General features: G+C 40.2%; 1 protein-coding gene across 2 annotated transcripts in view; it reads right to left on the bottom strand.

Annotated features, from left to right (window-relative positions):
- LOC117428238 (SEC14-like protein 2) overlaps positions 1-12,431 on the bottom strand; it is a 44,502-nt gene that overhangs the window by 6,137 nt on the left and 25,934 nt on the right. For both annotated transcript variants that reach the window (XM_034047093.3, XM_058994802.1), the window contains 5 exons: positions 12,203-12,298; positions 11,594-11,654; positions 10,670-10,753; positions 9,383-9,489; positions 470-609 (listed from right to left, as the gene is read on the bottom strand). In XM_034047093.3, the coding sequence (XP_033902984.2) occupies positions 470-609; positions 9,383-9,489; positions 10,670-10,753; positions 11,594-11,654; positions 12,203-12,298 (488 nt within the window). The remainder of the gene's footprint in view (positions 1-469; positions 610-9,382; positions 9,490-10,669; positions 10,754-11,593; positions 11,655-12,202; positions 12,299-12,431) is intronic.

Below are 12,431 nucleotides of genomic sequence, written 5' to 3'. Positions count from 1 at the left end.
GCAGCATTCAGGATTTAAAAAAAAATAAAGAAACATTTTCAAATGTTAGATGCTACATATGAACACTCTTTTCACTGCTCAGAAGGTGTAAGGAGGTGAAGTTCTGTGATCAATCAGCTACTAGGAATTAGACAATCGTTGATGGGCCAAATGGCCCAATATATATTTTAATATGCTGTGTATGTCTTCTAACTGCACAGAAGGTGGTGCTGTGTGCCCTTCAGCGCTGCAGGCCTGGGTTCCAGTCCAGCTCAGTGAAATGCTTCCCAGTGGACATTAGCCCACATTACAAAAGCACCACACAATGTAATTAACAGTGACTTGTGAAGAGCTGCCCCAGAGTGAATAGCAGGCAGGGGGTGCCCAGGTCGGGCCTGAGACGCGCTTGCTTGCATGTGGCTGAGCCTCTGCTCCATTGCTGCTCCCCTTTCCTGAGCGGTCGGGATGGGGAAGGGAAAGCCCCACTCACCTGAGCACACAGCCAGGGAACAGGATCTCATACTCGAGCTGCTGGGAGGAGCCGCGGCTGATGCAGAGAGTCTGCTCGTACTGCTGCTTGATGGAGACCCGCACGTAGTAGGACTGAGGTACCTCCCCTCCGTACTTAACCTGGAACACAACACAGGCAGCAGTGAGCTGACTGCATGAAGAGGCTGAACAACTATATTGAATAGAACTCAATTCCACTTCCAAATGTAAAAACACAAGACTGCTCTATGAGCCCACGCAGCGTTACCAAACACTGTACTGTGTTTAAAACAAACGCAGAGTTATCACACAGTACTGTTTCCTGTAGTCTTGATGAGCCAAACAGCTTCCTCTAGTTTTTTTCTTATGTTCTACAGCTGCAAATATCTTCTTATTTTAATATTCAAAATGACTTTATTTAGTTTTTTTTAAGAAGCTATTGAATGAAAATGAACTAATCCCCCTGCATAGATTTGGAGAAACTTGGCTCAGATTCTTCAGCTGAATGTCATTTAATCAAACCCAAACTTAGAGTGCTGCATATTAATATTATTATTATTTATTTCTTAGCAGATGCCCTTATCCAGGACGACTTACAATTGTTACAAGATATCACATTATTTTTACAATTACATTATCTTTTTTTTTTTTTTTTTACACATTATTTTTTACATACAATTACCCATTTATACACTTGGGTTTTTACTGGAGCAATCTAGATAAAGTACCTTGCTCAAGGGTACAGCAGCAGTGTCTCCCACCTGGGATTGAACCCACAACCCTCCGGTCAAGAGTCCAGAGCCCTAACCACTACTCCACACTGCTGCCCTTGTAGTATTATTGTGGTATTTGAGTTATAGATATATACACACACATACACATACACACACAAAAGAATTAAATTAAAAATTAAACCAACCGAGAATGCAGAGCTGTTTCCTGATCTTGTTTGTCAAGAGAGATGAAAAGAAGACAGACAGACAGACAGACAGAAACCAAAGGAGCCCAAATTGTGTAGGAACTTTTAAAAATGATCTGTATGAATAATGCAAGCAAAAAATAAAGCGCTACTTGATGACTCCTGTTAATTCTCTGTTCTATGGCAATATTATCAAATCACTGTCTGACCACACTGTATTTTATAAGGTCTGGATTGAAAACAGGGTGATTCAGAACTCTGTTGTTTTGCACTGTCTTTAAAAGCAATCACTCCAGTATTCTAGTCCAGTATTCTAGTCCTGTATTCTAGTCCTGTATTCTAGTCCAGTATTCTAGTCCAGTATTCTAGTCCTGTATTCTAGTCCTGTATTCTAGTCCAGTATTCTAGTCCAGTATTCTAGCCTTGTATTCTAGTCTTGTAATCTGGCCCTGTATTCTAGTCCTGTATTCTAGCTCTGTATTCTAGTCCAGTATTCTAGCCCTGTATTCTGGTCATGTGATCTAGTCCAGTATTCTAGTCCAGTATTCTAGTCTAGTATTCTAGCCTTGTATTCTAGTCTTGTAATCTGGCTTTGTATTCTAGTCCAGTATTCTAGTCCTGTATTCTAGCCCTGTATTCTAGCCCTGTATTCTAGTCCTGTAATCTAGCTCTGTATTCTAGTCCAGTATTCTAGCCTTGTATTCTAGTCTTGTAATCTGGCTTTGTATTCTAGTCCAGTATTCTAGTCCTGTATTCTAGCCCTGTATTCTAGTCCTGTATTCTAGCCCTGTATTCTAGCCCTGTATTCTAGTCCTGTAATCTAGCTCTGTATTCTAGTCCAGTATTCTAGCCTTGTATTCTAGTCTTGTAATCTGGCTTTGTATTCTAGTCCTGTATTCTAGCCCTGTATTCTAGCCCTGTATTCTAGCCCTGTATTCTAGTCCAGTATTCTAGCCTTGTATTCTAGTCTTGTAATCTGGCCTTGTATTCTAGCCCTGTATTCTAGCCCTGTATTCTAGTCCTGTAATCTAGCTCTGTATTCTAGTCCAGTATTCTAGCCTTGTATTCTAGTCTTGTAATCTGGCTTTGTATTCTAGCCCTGTATTCTAGCCCTGTATTCTAGCCCTGTATTCTAGTCCAGTATTCTAGTCTAGTATTCTAGCCTTGTATTCTAGTCTTGTAATCTGTCTTTGTATTCTAGTCCTGTATTCTAGCCCTGTATTCTAGTCCTGTATTCTAGCCCTGTAATCTAGCCCTGTATTCTAGTCCTGTAATCTAGCTCTGTATTCTAGTCCAGTATTCTAGCCTTGTATTCTAGTCTTGTAATCTGGCTTTGTATTCTAGTCCTGTATTCTAGCCCTGTATTCTAGTCCTGTATTCTAGCCCTGTATTCTAGCCCTGTATTCTAGCCCTGTATTCTAGTCCAGTATTCTAGTCTAGTATTCTAGCCTTGTATTCTAGTCTTGTAATCTGGCTTTGTATTCTAGTCCTGTATTCTAGTCCTGTATTCTAGCCCTGTATTCTAGCCCTGTATTCTAGCCCTGTATTCTAGTCCTGTATTCTAGCCCTGTATTCTACCACACACCTGTTAAGCGCACTGAGTTTTCATTTTCCACCTTTCTTGCATTTATGAACAAATACAAAAGAATAGGACAGTAGAATACGTTGATTTGTGTTTGAACCTCAGTGCATGATTCCTATCGTTTTAGTTTGAGGTGTACACTTTTTTAAATACGGTACTGGCTGTAGAACTACCTATTAATATTAAAGTCTAAGGCGGTGCAAGTTGATCGTCTACCGTAGGCTTAATTACAGGGTTAGAGTTGCATTTAATTTGTGGAGTATTTATACTTAAGAACTTTTTTACACAGCCTGCTAGATGTGCAGAACTGACACTGTGGGTTTTAATAGAAACACAGCTCTCCTGGCTTATTGTTTCTTTTCTTAATATTATTTTCCATGTTAAACATGTACACCATTTCTTAATATAATACAAGTTTCAAAAGTACAGACATTTCAGTCATCTCTTTTATGTGGTCTTAATTTTGGTTTTCTTCTGTACTTTGTGACAGTTTGCTTTTGAAGAGGAGTAAAGAAAACTATGAGAGAGTTCAATCTTCTTGAATTACAATCTAATTGCCAGTGAACATTTCAACCGCTCATATCGCATCTAAGGGATTATATTACCTTTCTGTCACAATCTTAGTCTAGCATTCATTCCTGCTGTACTGGCCTGATGTACCTTTACAGAGAATAGCCTAGCGTTGGGGGTGGATGGTTAATATCAATCCAAACACTAAACCATAAACGCGGGAGGTAAAACTAAGAGCCTGGTTTAAACATTTAATGTGTTAAATCAATTTCCAGTGTGTCCTACCTAAACTACTTTCTTTTAGTTTTGACCTCGCTGCAGGAATCTGTAGCAAAGGAGCTACAATAACTGGCCACAGAAAGAACCCAGCCTCATTCTTGATGATGTGCCCAACTGAATTTATTAGCAATCAAACCAGACACTTTTCAGTCTTTTTCAAGGCAATGTACAAATCATGTCTCAAGCATCAATACATTATATAGTACACATCTACTGTTACACCCCAGTCACTGTTAGTAAAGGATTGGATAACATCTGAAAAAACACATACAGTAGAACCTGTCACATCTGATCCTGTAAGATACAATACCCTGTACTAACTGAAGGGCCTCTGGCATGTGTCATATACACATGCCGCTACAATCAGAACGGTACAGATGGAAACTGATCAATGCACATTTTATTATTCATCTCTTAGCAGGACAGAATGGATTCAGTTGCAGATTAAAAAAAGACTTTTGGGAATTGCGTTTCACTTTTGACATGCTGTCACTTCACATAAACAACCTGCCCAGTTGAACCATGTTCAATATAAAAACAAGAAAGCAAGGGATTCGTAGCATTTCCCTACCGTTAAAAAGATGAACACATGTACGATGGTGATTTAGACAAACCTGTACCTGACATTGTAATTTATAACACAATGTCGTTAATTAAGCAACTACAATGTAGTATAACGAGTCCCTCTGAGATACGATATTTTCACATATCCGATGGACCCCTGGAACCAATTAAATCAGATAGAACAGATTCTACTGTATCAAAAACACTTACAACTGCCACAATGAAATACTAATTTGTGTTTGTAATCTATCTGTGCAATACAGCTTATAAAAATGATTTCCTGAAGCTAGGCAATGCACTTCTAAATAGAAGCTACAAGCCATCTGTATTAATATACAAGGCAATTATAAAGTGTTGTGGAAAAACATTCCCAAGCGATTTGAATAGTGTGTCCCTGTGGAACACTGTGTGCCCAGCTACAGTGCACTCAATGAAAGTGGTGGTAGTCCCAGCCTACGTCTTAACATACTATCAATGCCTACACTAACTTTTTATAACATGTAGGAATGTGCAGCATATTTTCAGTAATGAAGTGTTGAGCTAAATATGTCAAAATGAATGTTGCAGAGTTGCCAAGCCTGAATCACTGGGATCCTTTAAGAACCAAATTAAGACACAGCCCCAGCCCTTGTTGCCTGTAATTTCCACCTGCTACTTTCATTGTCCTGTGGAGAATGGTGTTTCCACAACAGCAGCAGTGTAAATCACCTGGAACATTCAAATTAACACTTCAACAGATCTGTAAAAACAACATTCACAAAGCAGTTTAAATGATAACCATTGACTCCAAAGAAAGGAGACAGGAGAAAAAGGCAAAATAGGACATAAAAGTGAGGAAGCATTTAATTGCCTGGAAGCCAGGATTGTGACTAAAAAGAGGTACCAACAGCCAGGTGCTGAAGACTGTGTGCATACTAGGAGTGTTTGTAAAAAACAACGACTTGCATGCATTCACTGCAACCTCTGAGGAGGAGAAACACTGCAAGAGGGGTCAAGGCTGAGAGCCTGTTCAAAAGAGAGAAAAAGCAACTTCTTAGGACGGCAATTAAAAGAGGAACAGACAAATTAATCATAAAGTCCTCTGAAATGACCAATTCGAGAGCACTACAAGATCATGAAGGAAAACGAAATCCAAAATGCCGCCATAAACAAAATGTGACATTTCTGTGAGAAAAAGTTAACTGTGTTTCGGGCAATGATACACAATTAGAAGGGTGAAAGGAGAGGAGGAGAAATAGCGAGCAAAAGATTTGAAAAGATGATGCAGAGTGGACTGAATGAGCACTGTTAACCCTCAACACGTCTGCAGGAAAATGGACTTGCTTCAATAAGAGCAAAACTGTCCTTGTGATGGATCAGTTAAGGTCAGGTCTTGTGATGGATCAGTTAAGGTCAGGTCTTGTGATGGATCAGTTAAGGTCAGGTCTTGTGATGGATCAGTTAAGGTCAGGTCTTGTGATGGATCAGGTTAGATCTTGTGATGGATCAGTTAAGGTCAGGTCTTGTGATGGATCAGTTAAGGTCGGGTCTTGTGATGGATCAGTTAAGGTTAGATCTTGTGATGGATCAGTTAAGGTTAGGTCTTGTGATGGATCAGTTAAGGTTAGATCTTGTGATGGATCAGTTAAGGTCAGGTCTTGTGATGGATCAGTTAAGGTTAGGTCTTGTGATGGATCAGTTAAGGTTAGGTCTTGTGATGGATCAGTTAAGGTCAGGTCTTGTGATGGATCAGTTAAGGTTAGATCTTGTGATGGATCAGTTAAGGTTAGGTCTTGTGATGGATCAGTTAAGGTCAGGTCTTGTGATGGATCAGTTAAGGTTAGATCTTGTGATGGATCAGTTAAGGTCAGGTCTTGTGATGGATCAGTTAAGGTTAGATCTTGTGATGGATCAGTTAAGGTCAGGTCTTGTGATGGACCAGTTAAGGTGAGGTCTTGTGATGGATCAGTTAAGGTTAGGTCTTGTGATGGATCAGTTAAGGTCAGGTCTTGTGATGGATCAGTTAAGGTTAGATCTTGTGATGGATCAGTTAAGGTCAGGTCTTGTGATGGATCAGTTAAGGTTAGATGTTAAATTAGCAACCCTGCTTTGTTGAGAGATTCAGGCAATACAAACACAATCTATTATGTTACTAAGGTAGCAAATCAGCCTAATTCTGTGCAGTTTATTAAAGTTTACTTTACTGACACGAGTCCGAAAGTGGGCCTTAATCTTAGCATCCTGCTGTGATATAATAACTTGACCACAGCCATGATACAATAATGTATATAAAACTGTGTATGATGTACTGTGAGGCCTGTCTAGAGATAGCTGGCTATTGAATGGACGTGTAAATACAAGTGGCCCCCAGGTCGAGGCTCTCATAAAAGTTTAATCCGAGGGCATCGTACTCACCAGTTAAACAAACGGTAATAACCAAGGCTTTAAAACATGCACTCACCTATAATTACCAGAATATTCTTATCGTATCTTATTGTTTGCTATTGATCTTTTTGTTCCAAAGTTTATGATCAATTCTGGGAAGCCCAGTTATCCAGCCACAATGTTACAAGTTTGAGGGAAGTACTTTCCCACTTCATTTCCATTAATGTGGGAACGTCTAAGCTGGCCAAAATAAGCGCAATATCAAAATTCAGTGAAATCACTGGTTCTGTTTTGCACTTTATATTTATAATTATTGTTATTGCTGGCAATGCTCTGTGTTGAAATGGCAAAGATTTGCCAAGCTTTAGTTTCAATGGAGCGCAAGTGAGGCCTTGAAAACATCAAACACACAAATATATATATATATATAGTGAAATCTGCAGCAATTGGAAAAAAAAGAATTCTGAATTACAAAATAAAACTTTAAGGCTCAGGCTGGGTCCTAATATCTGCTGCACAGGAAATAAAAGGCAAATAATGAGTTTTGCTTTTGCTCGACAATTTCCCCCAGATCTCTTTGTGCCCTGATTCCATACAGTACACTCTCCCCTCAACAAGCATCGGTGCGGATGAGTAAATGCAGAATGACCGGGGCTGGGGCTCCTATTGATCCTTTTACCCCTCAGACAACTTGCTGACTGGATCTCTTACTATCCCAATACTTGCTGTAGGGCAGTGTGCATAGATACATTCCTAATACTATAAAACTATAATGAAGCAACATCGTCCTATAGGGGTCTCTATATAGGTCTCTAGAGGGGTCTCTATAGAAGCTAGAAGCAGCACATATTCACATAGGTCCTTATTTAGTCCGCCGGGAGACGTGGTTCCCACAGGTAAGATCCAACATGACTCCCTGTGTCTCGCTAGGTGATCGAGAGGCCCCACTTCTGGGCGGTACAATTTTTATCAAAGTATCTAAGGGTAGAAACATCATGTTTTAATGCAGTGAAATGCTTTGCCTTTGATAATCCCAGTGCCTCCTACAATTCACTGGTTTTATTAGCTGATCTGCATCTGGAAGAATGAAGAGGATTGTTGTAAAAAAAAAAAGTATTTCATTTAAGGACTCAAAGGTATGCCTAAGTTAAAGTGAATATTGGTAGGTATGAGTTTACTTTTGTTATGCTCGTCTTTGTTTTGTGCACGTTTCACCTTTATCTCAGAGCAGAGCATGTTCTGTCCAGACTACAGTGATGTGCGGAGCTCTGCAAGAACGCATCCCGTTTGACAAGAAATGAAATACAATAGCCTGGTTCGGCCCAGGGCCGGATTCAGAGAAGTGTCACGGCCTGGTTCTGGTGTGGCCCATGGGATATATACCACCAGTCTGGTTTGCTTGTGCCACTGGGAAAGGGCTTTTTCTGAATTAATTGGGAAGCAACCGTTTCCAGTTTAAATAAATAAGTAAGCAAATAAATAAAGGTTGTTCAAAGTTTAGACACCATTTGGTTGTTCACATTATTTAACGTGATTTGCATATCAAATATCACCAACTGTCTGTTACGCTGTTGAATGTCATTTGAGATAGCAATACCAGTGGCATGGCAGAAATCTATGTAAGTGGGTAAAATAAAGAACAAATAGGCCACCCTGTAAATATTGATACCATTGTACCTGTGGGATGAATTCCTCGTTCAAATCTTGTGCATGTATTTCAAGATGTAAGCAAGAAGGAGCAGCAAATATCGCACCCCAGTAAATGTTTTAGAATATACATACATCATTTATAATTGATCTCAAAGCACAAAGATTTGACACAAACAGAATCACCCCATGAATAAATAAACAAGCAAACAAACCAATGCATCTATAAAGATATTTTTACTCGTCTCTCTAGCATTTCTAAACAAATAAATCCTTGGAATACAGTAGCAGTACGTGATCAAAAGGTGTCACTGTGGACTTGCAAAACAAAACACAAACTGAAATATCTCACTGGCTGAGATATTATGATAGAAATTAAAGAAGATTAATTCAATAAAATACAATACTTGAGTCCTTAAATAATAACATAATCACAAACCCCATGTTGGTTAGCTGGTGATCTTTTTGAAGCCTGGCTATCCTGCCACAACACAACACATTGATGGAAGCGATTGCTTTCTCTCTACATTCAAGAAAAGGCTCCCATAGAAGGCTAGTGTTAGGCTCAGGTAGGGACCTATTGCCTGTAATACAGGAAGGAAGTGAACTTATAGTGTGGCAGCTTTGCCTAAGTTAAGGGAAAAGAAAAATCTGGAAAACAAAAAGATCAACAATATGGGCCTTGTGAGAATGAGAATGAAGTTAGACAGAGGGAGTGAGCTGCACTCTTATAAACACCACCTGTTACAGGAGATTACCTTGATCCAAGACTAGCGTGCCTAGACAGGTATCTGTAAACAGTATTTTCTGTACCATTTAAAGGTAGGGAACCCTATTCCTGACAAGTATGCCACAGGTAAACAGCACAGAATATTTGTGTTTTTTGGTGGCAGAATCGTCTAGTTTCAAAGTTTCAGGAATGACAATGGCACCTAGTTTTAATAGCATACATTTGCAGGGTGTTCCATGCCAATGCAGACGTGCAGTGTTTGCCTATTTGAACGCTCTCACTGTAAAGAATGCTCTGATCTGCTCTAACGCGGACTCACCCTGGTTTTGCAGCGAGGGTCTCCGTCAGGGTCAGTGAGGGTCCCTCCGTAGCAGGCAGGCAGCTGGTCCGGCTCGATGTACTGCAGCAGAATCTCCTGCCAGTTACCTGAGCAGACACAGGGCCAGTCACACATCGGCTTTATCAATCGTTTAATCATATAAAACTCATCTCATTCCAATATCAAACTGGGGCAATCTACACCCAGCCACAAACTCATTTTGTCATATCCTCCATCAGAGTGAGTCAGAGTCCTTATAAAATGTGATCACAGTAAAGTGTAGTAAAGTATTGTTTGAGCATTGGTAAAGCATAAGTAAGCACTGTAAAGCCCAGAGAGGTATGGTAAAGCTTAGTAAAAAACATGGCAAACTATGGTATAACCAGGGGGAAATCATTGGAAAACTGCAACTATACCGTGCAACTGTACTGTTGTAAACTTTTATAAGGGCAGACTTATTTCTGCCAGTGAACACCAATCAATCCAGCTTGATATTTGTCAGTTGCCAATGGAAACAAACAGGACTGGTTTCAATCTGCTTTCAACTACATAAGTAAACGGTGAATTCAATTCTTATTCTCTAAAGACATCAGTCAGGGATGCCCCACTTTCATTTTTTGTTGTTATGATGAGGGACAACAGCGCTGTCTACAGCTTTGGCCAAAAGTTTTGTCTCACCCTTGAATTTTAGGATTGAGACGTCATTGAAAAAAAACAACTATATGAACATAATTTAGATATATCAGTTAACATCTAGCAATCAAAGAAACTGCAAAATGATATCTCTAAAGTCTACCAGAAGTCATAATAGTAGTACAGTATTTCATGTTAGATTTCTAAATGTCACATTTTTCAATTCTTGTCAGTTTTTCGTTAAGTATATGGAAAACTGCAAAGCAGTGTATGTAATTCAATATGTTAATGTAACATTATTCAGCAGGTTTCATTCGACTTTATGAAGCTTTTGTCCATACCGGTACAGTCTGGCACATCAAGTAGCAGCCATCCGTGTCCCCTCACAGCAGGCAGCTCCCTCAATCCCATGAGCACCCACAGCTACTTAGGAAGAGCTCACATTTCCTGTAACCCACACCTGGCCCCCCATGTTTAACTGGATGCTGAAGGCAGACAGGTATCCACACCTGGCTCCCCATGTTTAACTGGATGCTGAAGGCAGACAGGTGCCCACACCTGGCCCCCCATGTTTAACTGGATGCTGAAGGCACACAGGTACCCACACCTGGCTCCCCTTGTTTGACTGGATGCTGAAGGCACACAGGTACTCACTTCCCAGGATGATAATCTTGCGGCGCGTGTCCTCGCTCAGGAAGTGCTTGATCAGGTTGTAAGCCACAGGGAAGAGCTTGGGGGCTGAGACAGGAACACAGACACACCTGTTAAATGGCAATTCTATGGACTTTACTGGTCTCAAGTGTGTAGATGTGAATGAAACATCACAAACAAGTATTTGTATTTCAAAACATGGCATCTGCTTCCCTAGCAGTGTCTTCGGGGTCAAGCATATTACTGGCTGCAGAGCATGTCGTCATTAGGGGAAGCAGCTGGTTGGTTACTAACAGGAAAAGAGGCAGTAGGTGCAATTTCACTTTCCAGGTGAAATGACCATGAAAGTGCAAGACTATCTGAAAGGGAGTCCTGCAAAAAGAGGGGATTATATATTTTTTAACCTACTGTAGTTCCATATATCACGATTTAAAATGAATATACGTTTGTTAAAACATGTCATTAAAAACTACACATTTGAGACCTGTGAAGTTAATGGGTGTGGTTGGTATGGGAAATGTATGAAATAATTAGCAACAGTAATTTTAATGCTGCAAAACAGATCCCATAGTCAAAACATGGCAAGTTAGAACACATATAAAGATATGATACAGCTCCAAAAAAGCAGCATGAATATAACAATGAAAATCGTTTTAAATAGCTGCTATCTGAGAAGTGTACAGTTTGCTTTATAGTTTTCAGTTTTTTGTAAATGCCTAATAAAAGACACTGCAGTATAAAGTAGTTTACAGTAGTCTATATTGAGTGCTTTTGTAAATGGGCTGAGATCGTGTAGGGTTAGCTCAGAGGAAAACCTCACTGTGATATTGAGTGCTTTTGTAAATAGGCTGGGATCATGTAGGGTTAGCTCAGAGGCTCTACAGCCAAGCCAAGGAGTAGCCCGGGGAACAGTGTCACTGAGTGTACCTTTAATCACAAACAGCCGCTTCAGTCCTTCAGGGTAGTTCTCTTCAAACATGGTGAGAACCTGACAAGAGAGAAGAGAGACATGATGGCGCTGCACTGCCAGCTATGTGAGCTTCTGAACTATAACACACGACTGCAAATCCTATAGGAAAATAGACATGTGTGTAACAAAATATTGCTATGCTAGTCTAATGTATTCACTTCTGATCCATGTTTACTACAAAACACACAAGCTGACATGTATGTAGTTTGGTTAATGTAGTGTTGCTGAAAAAACACTAAACACAGTATAAAATGTGCAGACAGGTTTTACAGTTTCTTTACAGTAAACAAGCCTGTGCTTTTTATTAAGCCATCATGTGGTAGAGAGACACTCTATTTTGACCAAATCAGCTGTCAAGATGGAGCAGTGGTGATGGACAGCACAAGAAATTAAGTTTTAAGTAGTCAGTTTCCATAAAATGAAATGCAGTCCAGCTTATTTAGTAGCTTAGTAGCTTATTTCCAAGCAGGCCACATTCCTGTGCTATAGGCCCAAGTCAGTAATGGGAGGCGTGCAGCAGCTGGAGAAGCGTGGTGATTAGATGTTGTGGCAGTGTGTGCCTGTACCTCTCCATACGCCTCTACGGCCGGCTTCCACAGGTGTCTGAGCCCCAGACCCTCGCAGTCGTAGATCATGGTGATGGACTCCACATGGCGTCCAAGCTGGAAGAGAGTCCCAGAGACACACAGTGAGACAGACACAGCACCACAGAGAAAAGCAATGGCACAAAGCACCGGCACTGCTGTTTTTCACCAGTTCAAGATAATCATCATAATTTCACATTCCCTTATTACA

Source organism: Acipenser ruthenus, chromosome 21 (genome assembly GCF_902713425.1).
Source record: "Acipenser ruthenus chromosome 21, fAciRut3.2 maternal haplotype, whole genome shotgun sequence".
Lineage (NCBI taxonomy): Eukaryota > Metazoa > Chordata > Actinopteri > Acipenseriformes > Acipenseridae > Acipenser > Acipenser ruthenus.
Note: the sequence above shows the minus strand (reverse complement) of the source record. Positions and strands in the feature narration are given on the sequence as shown.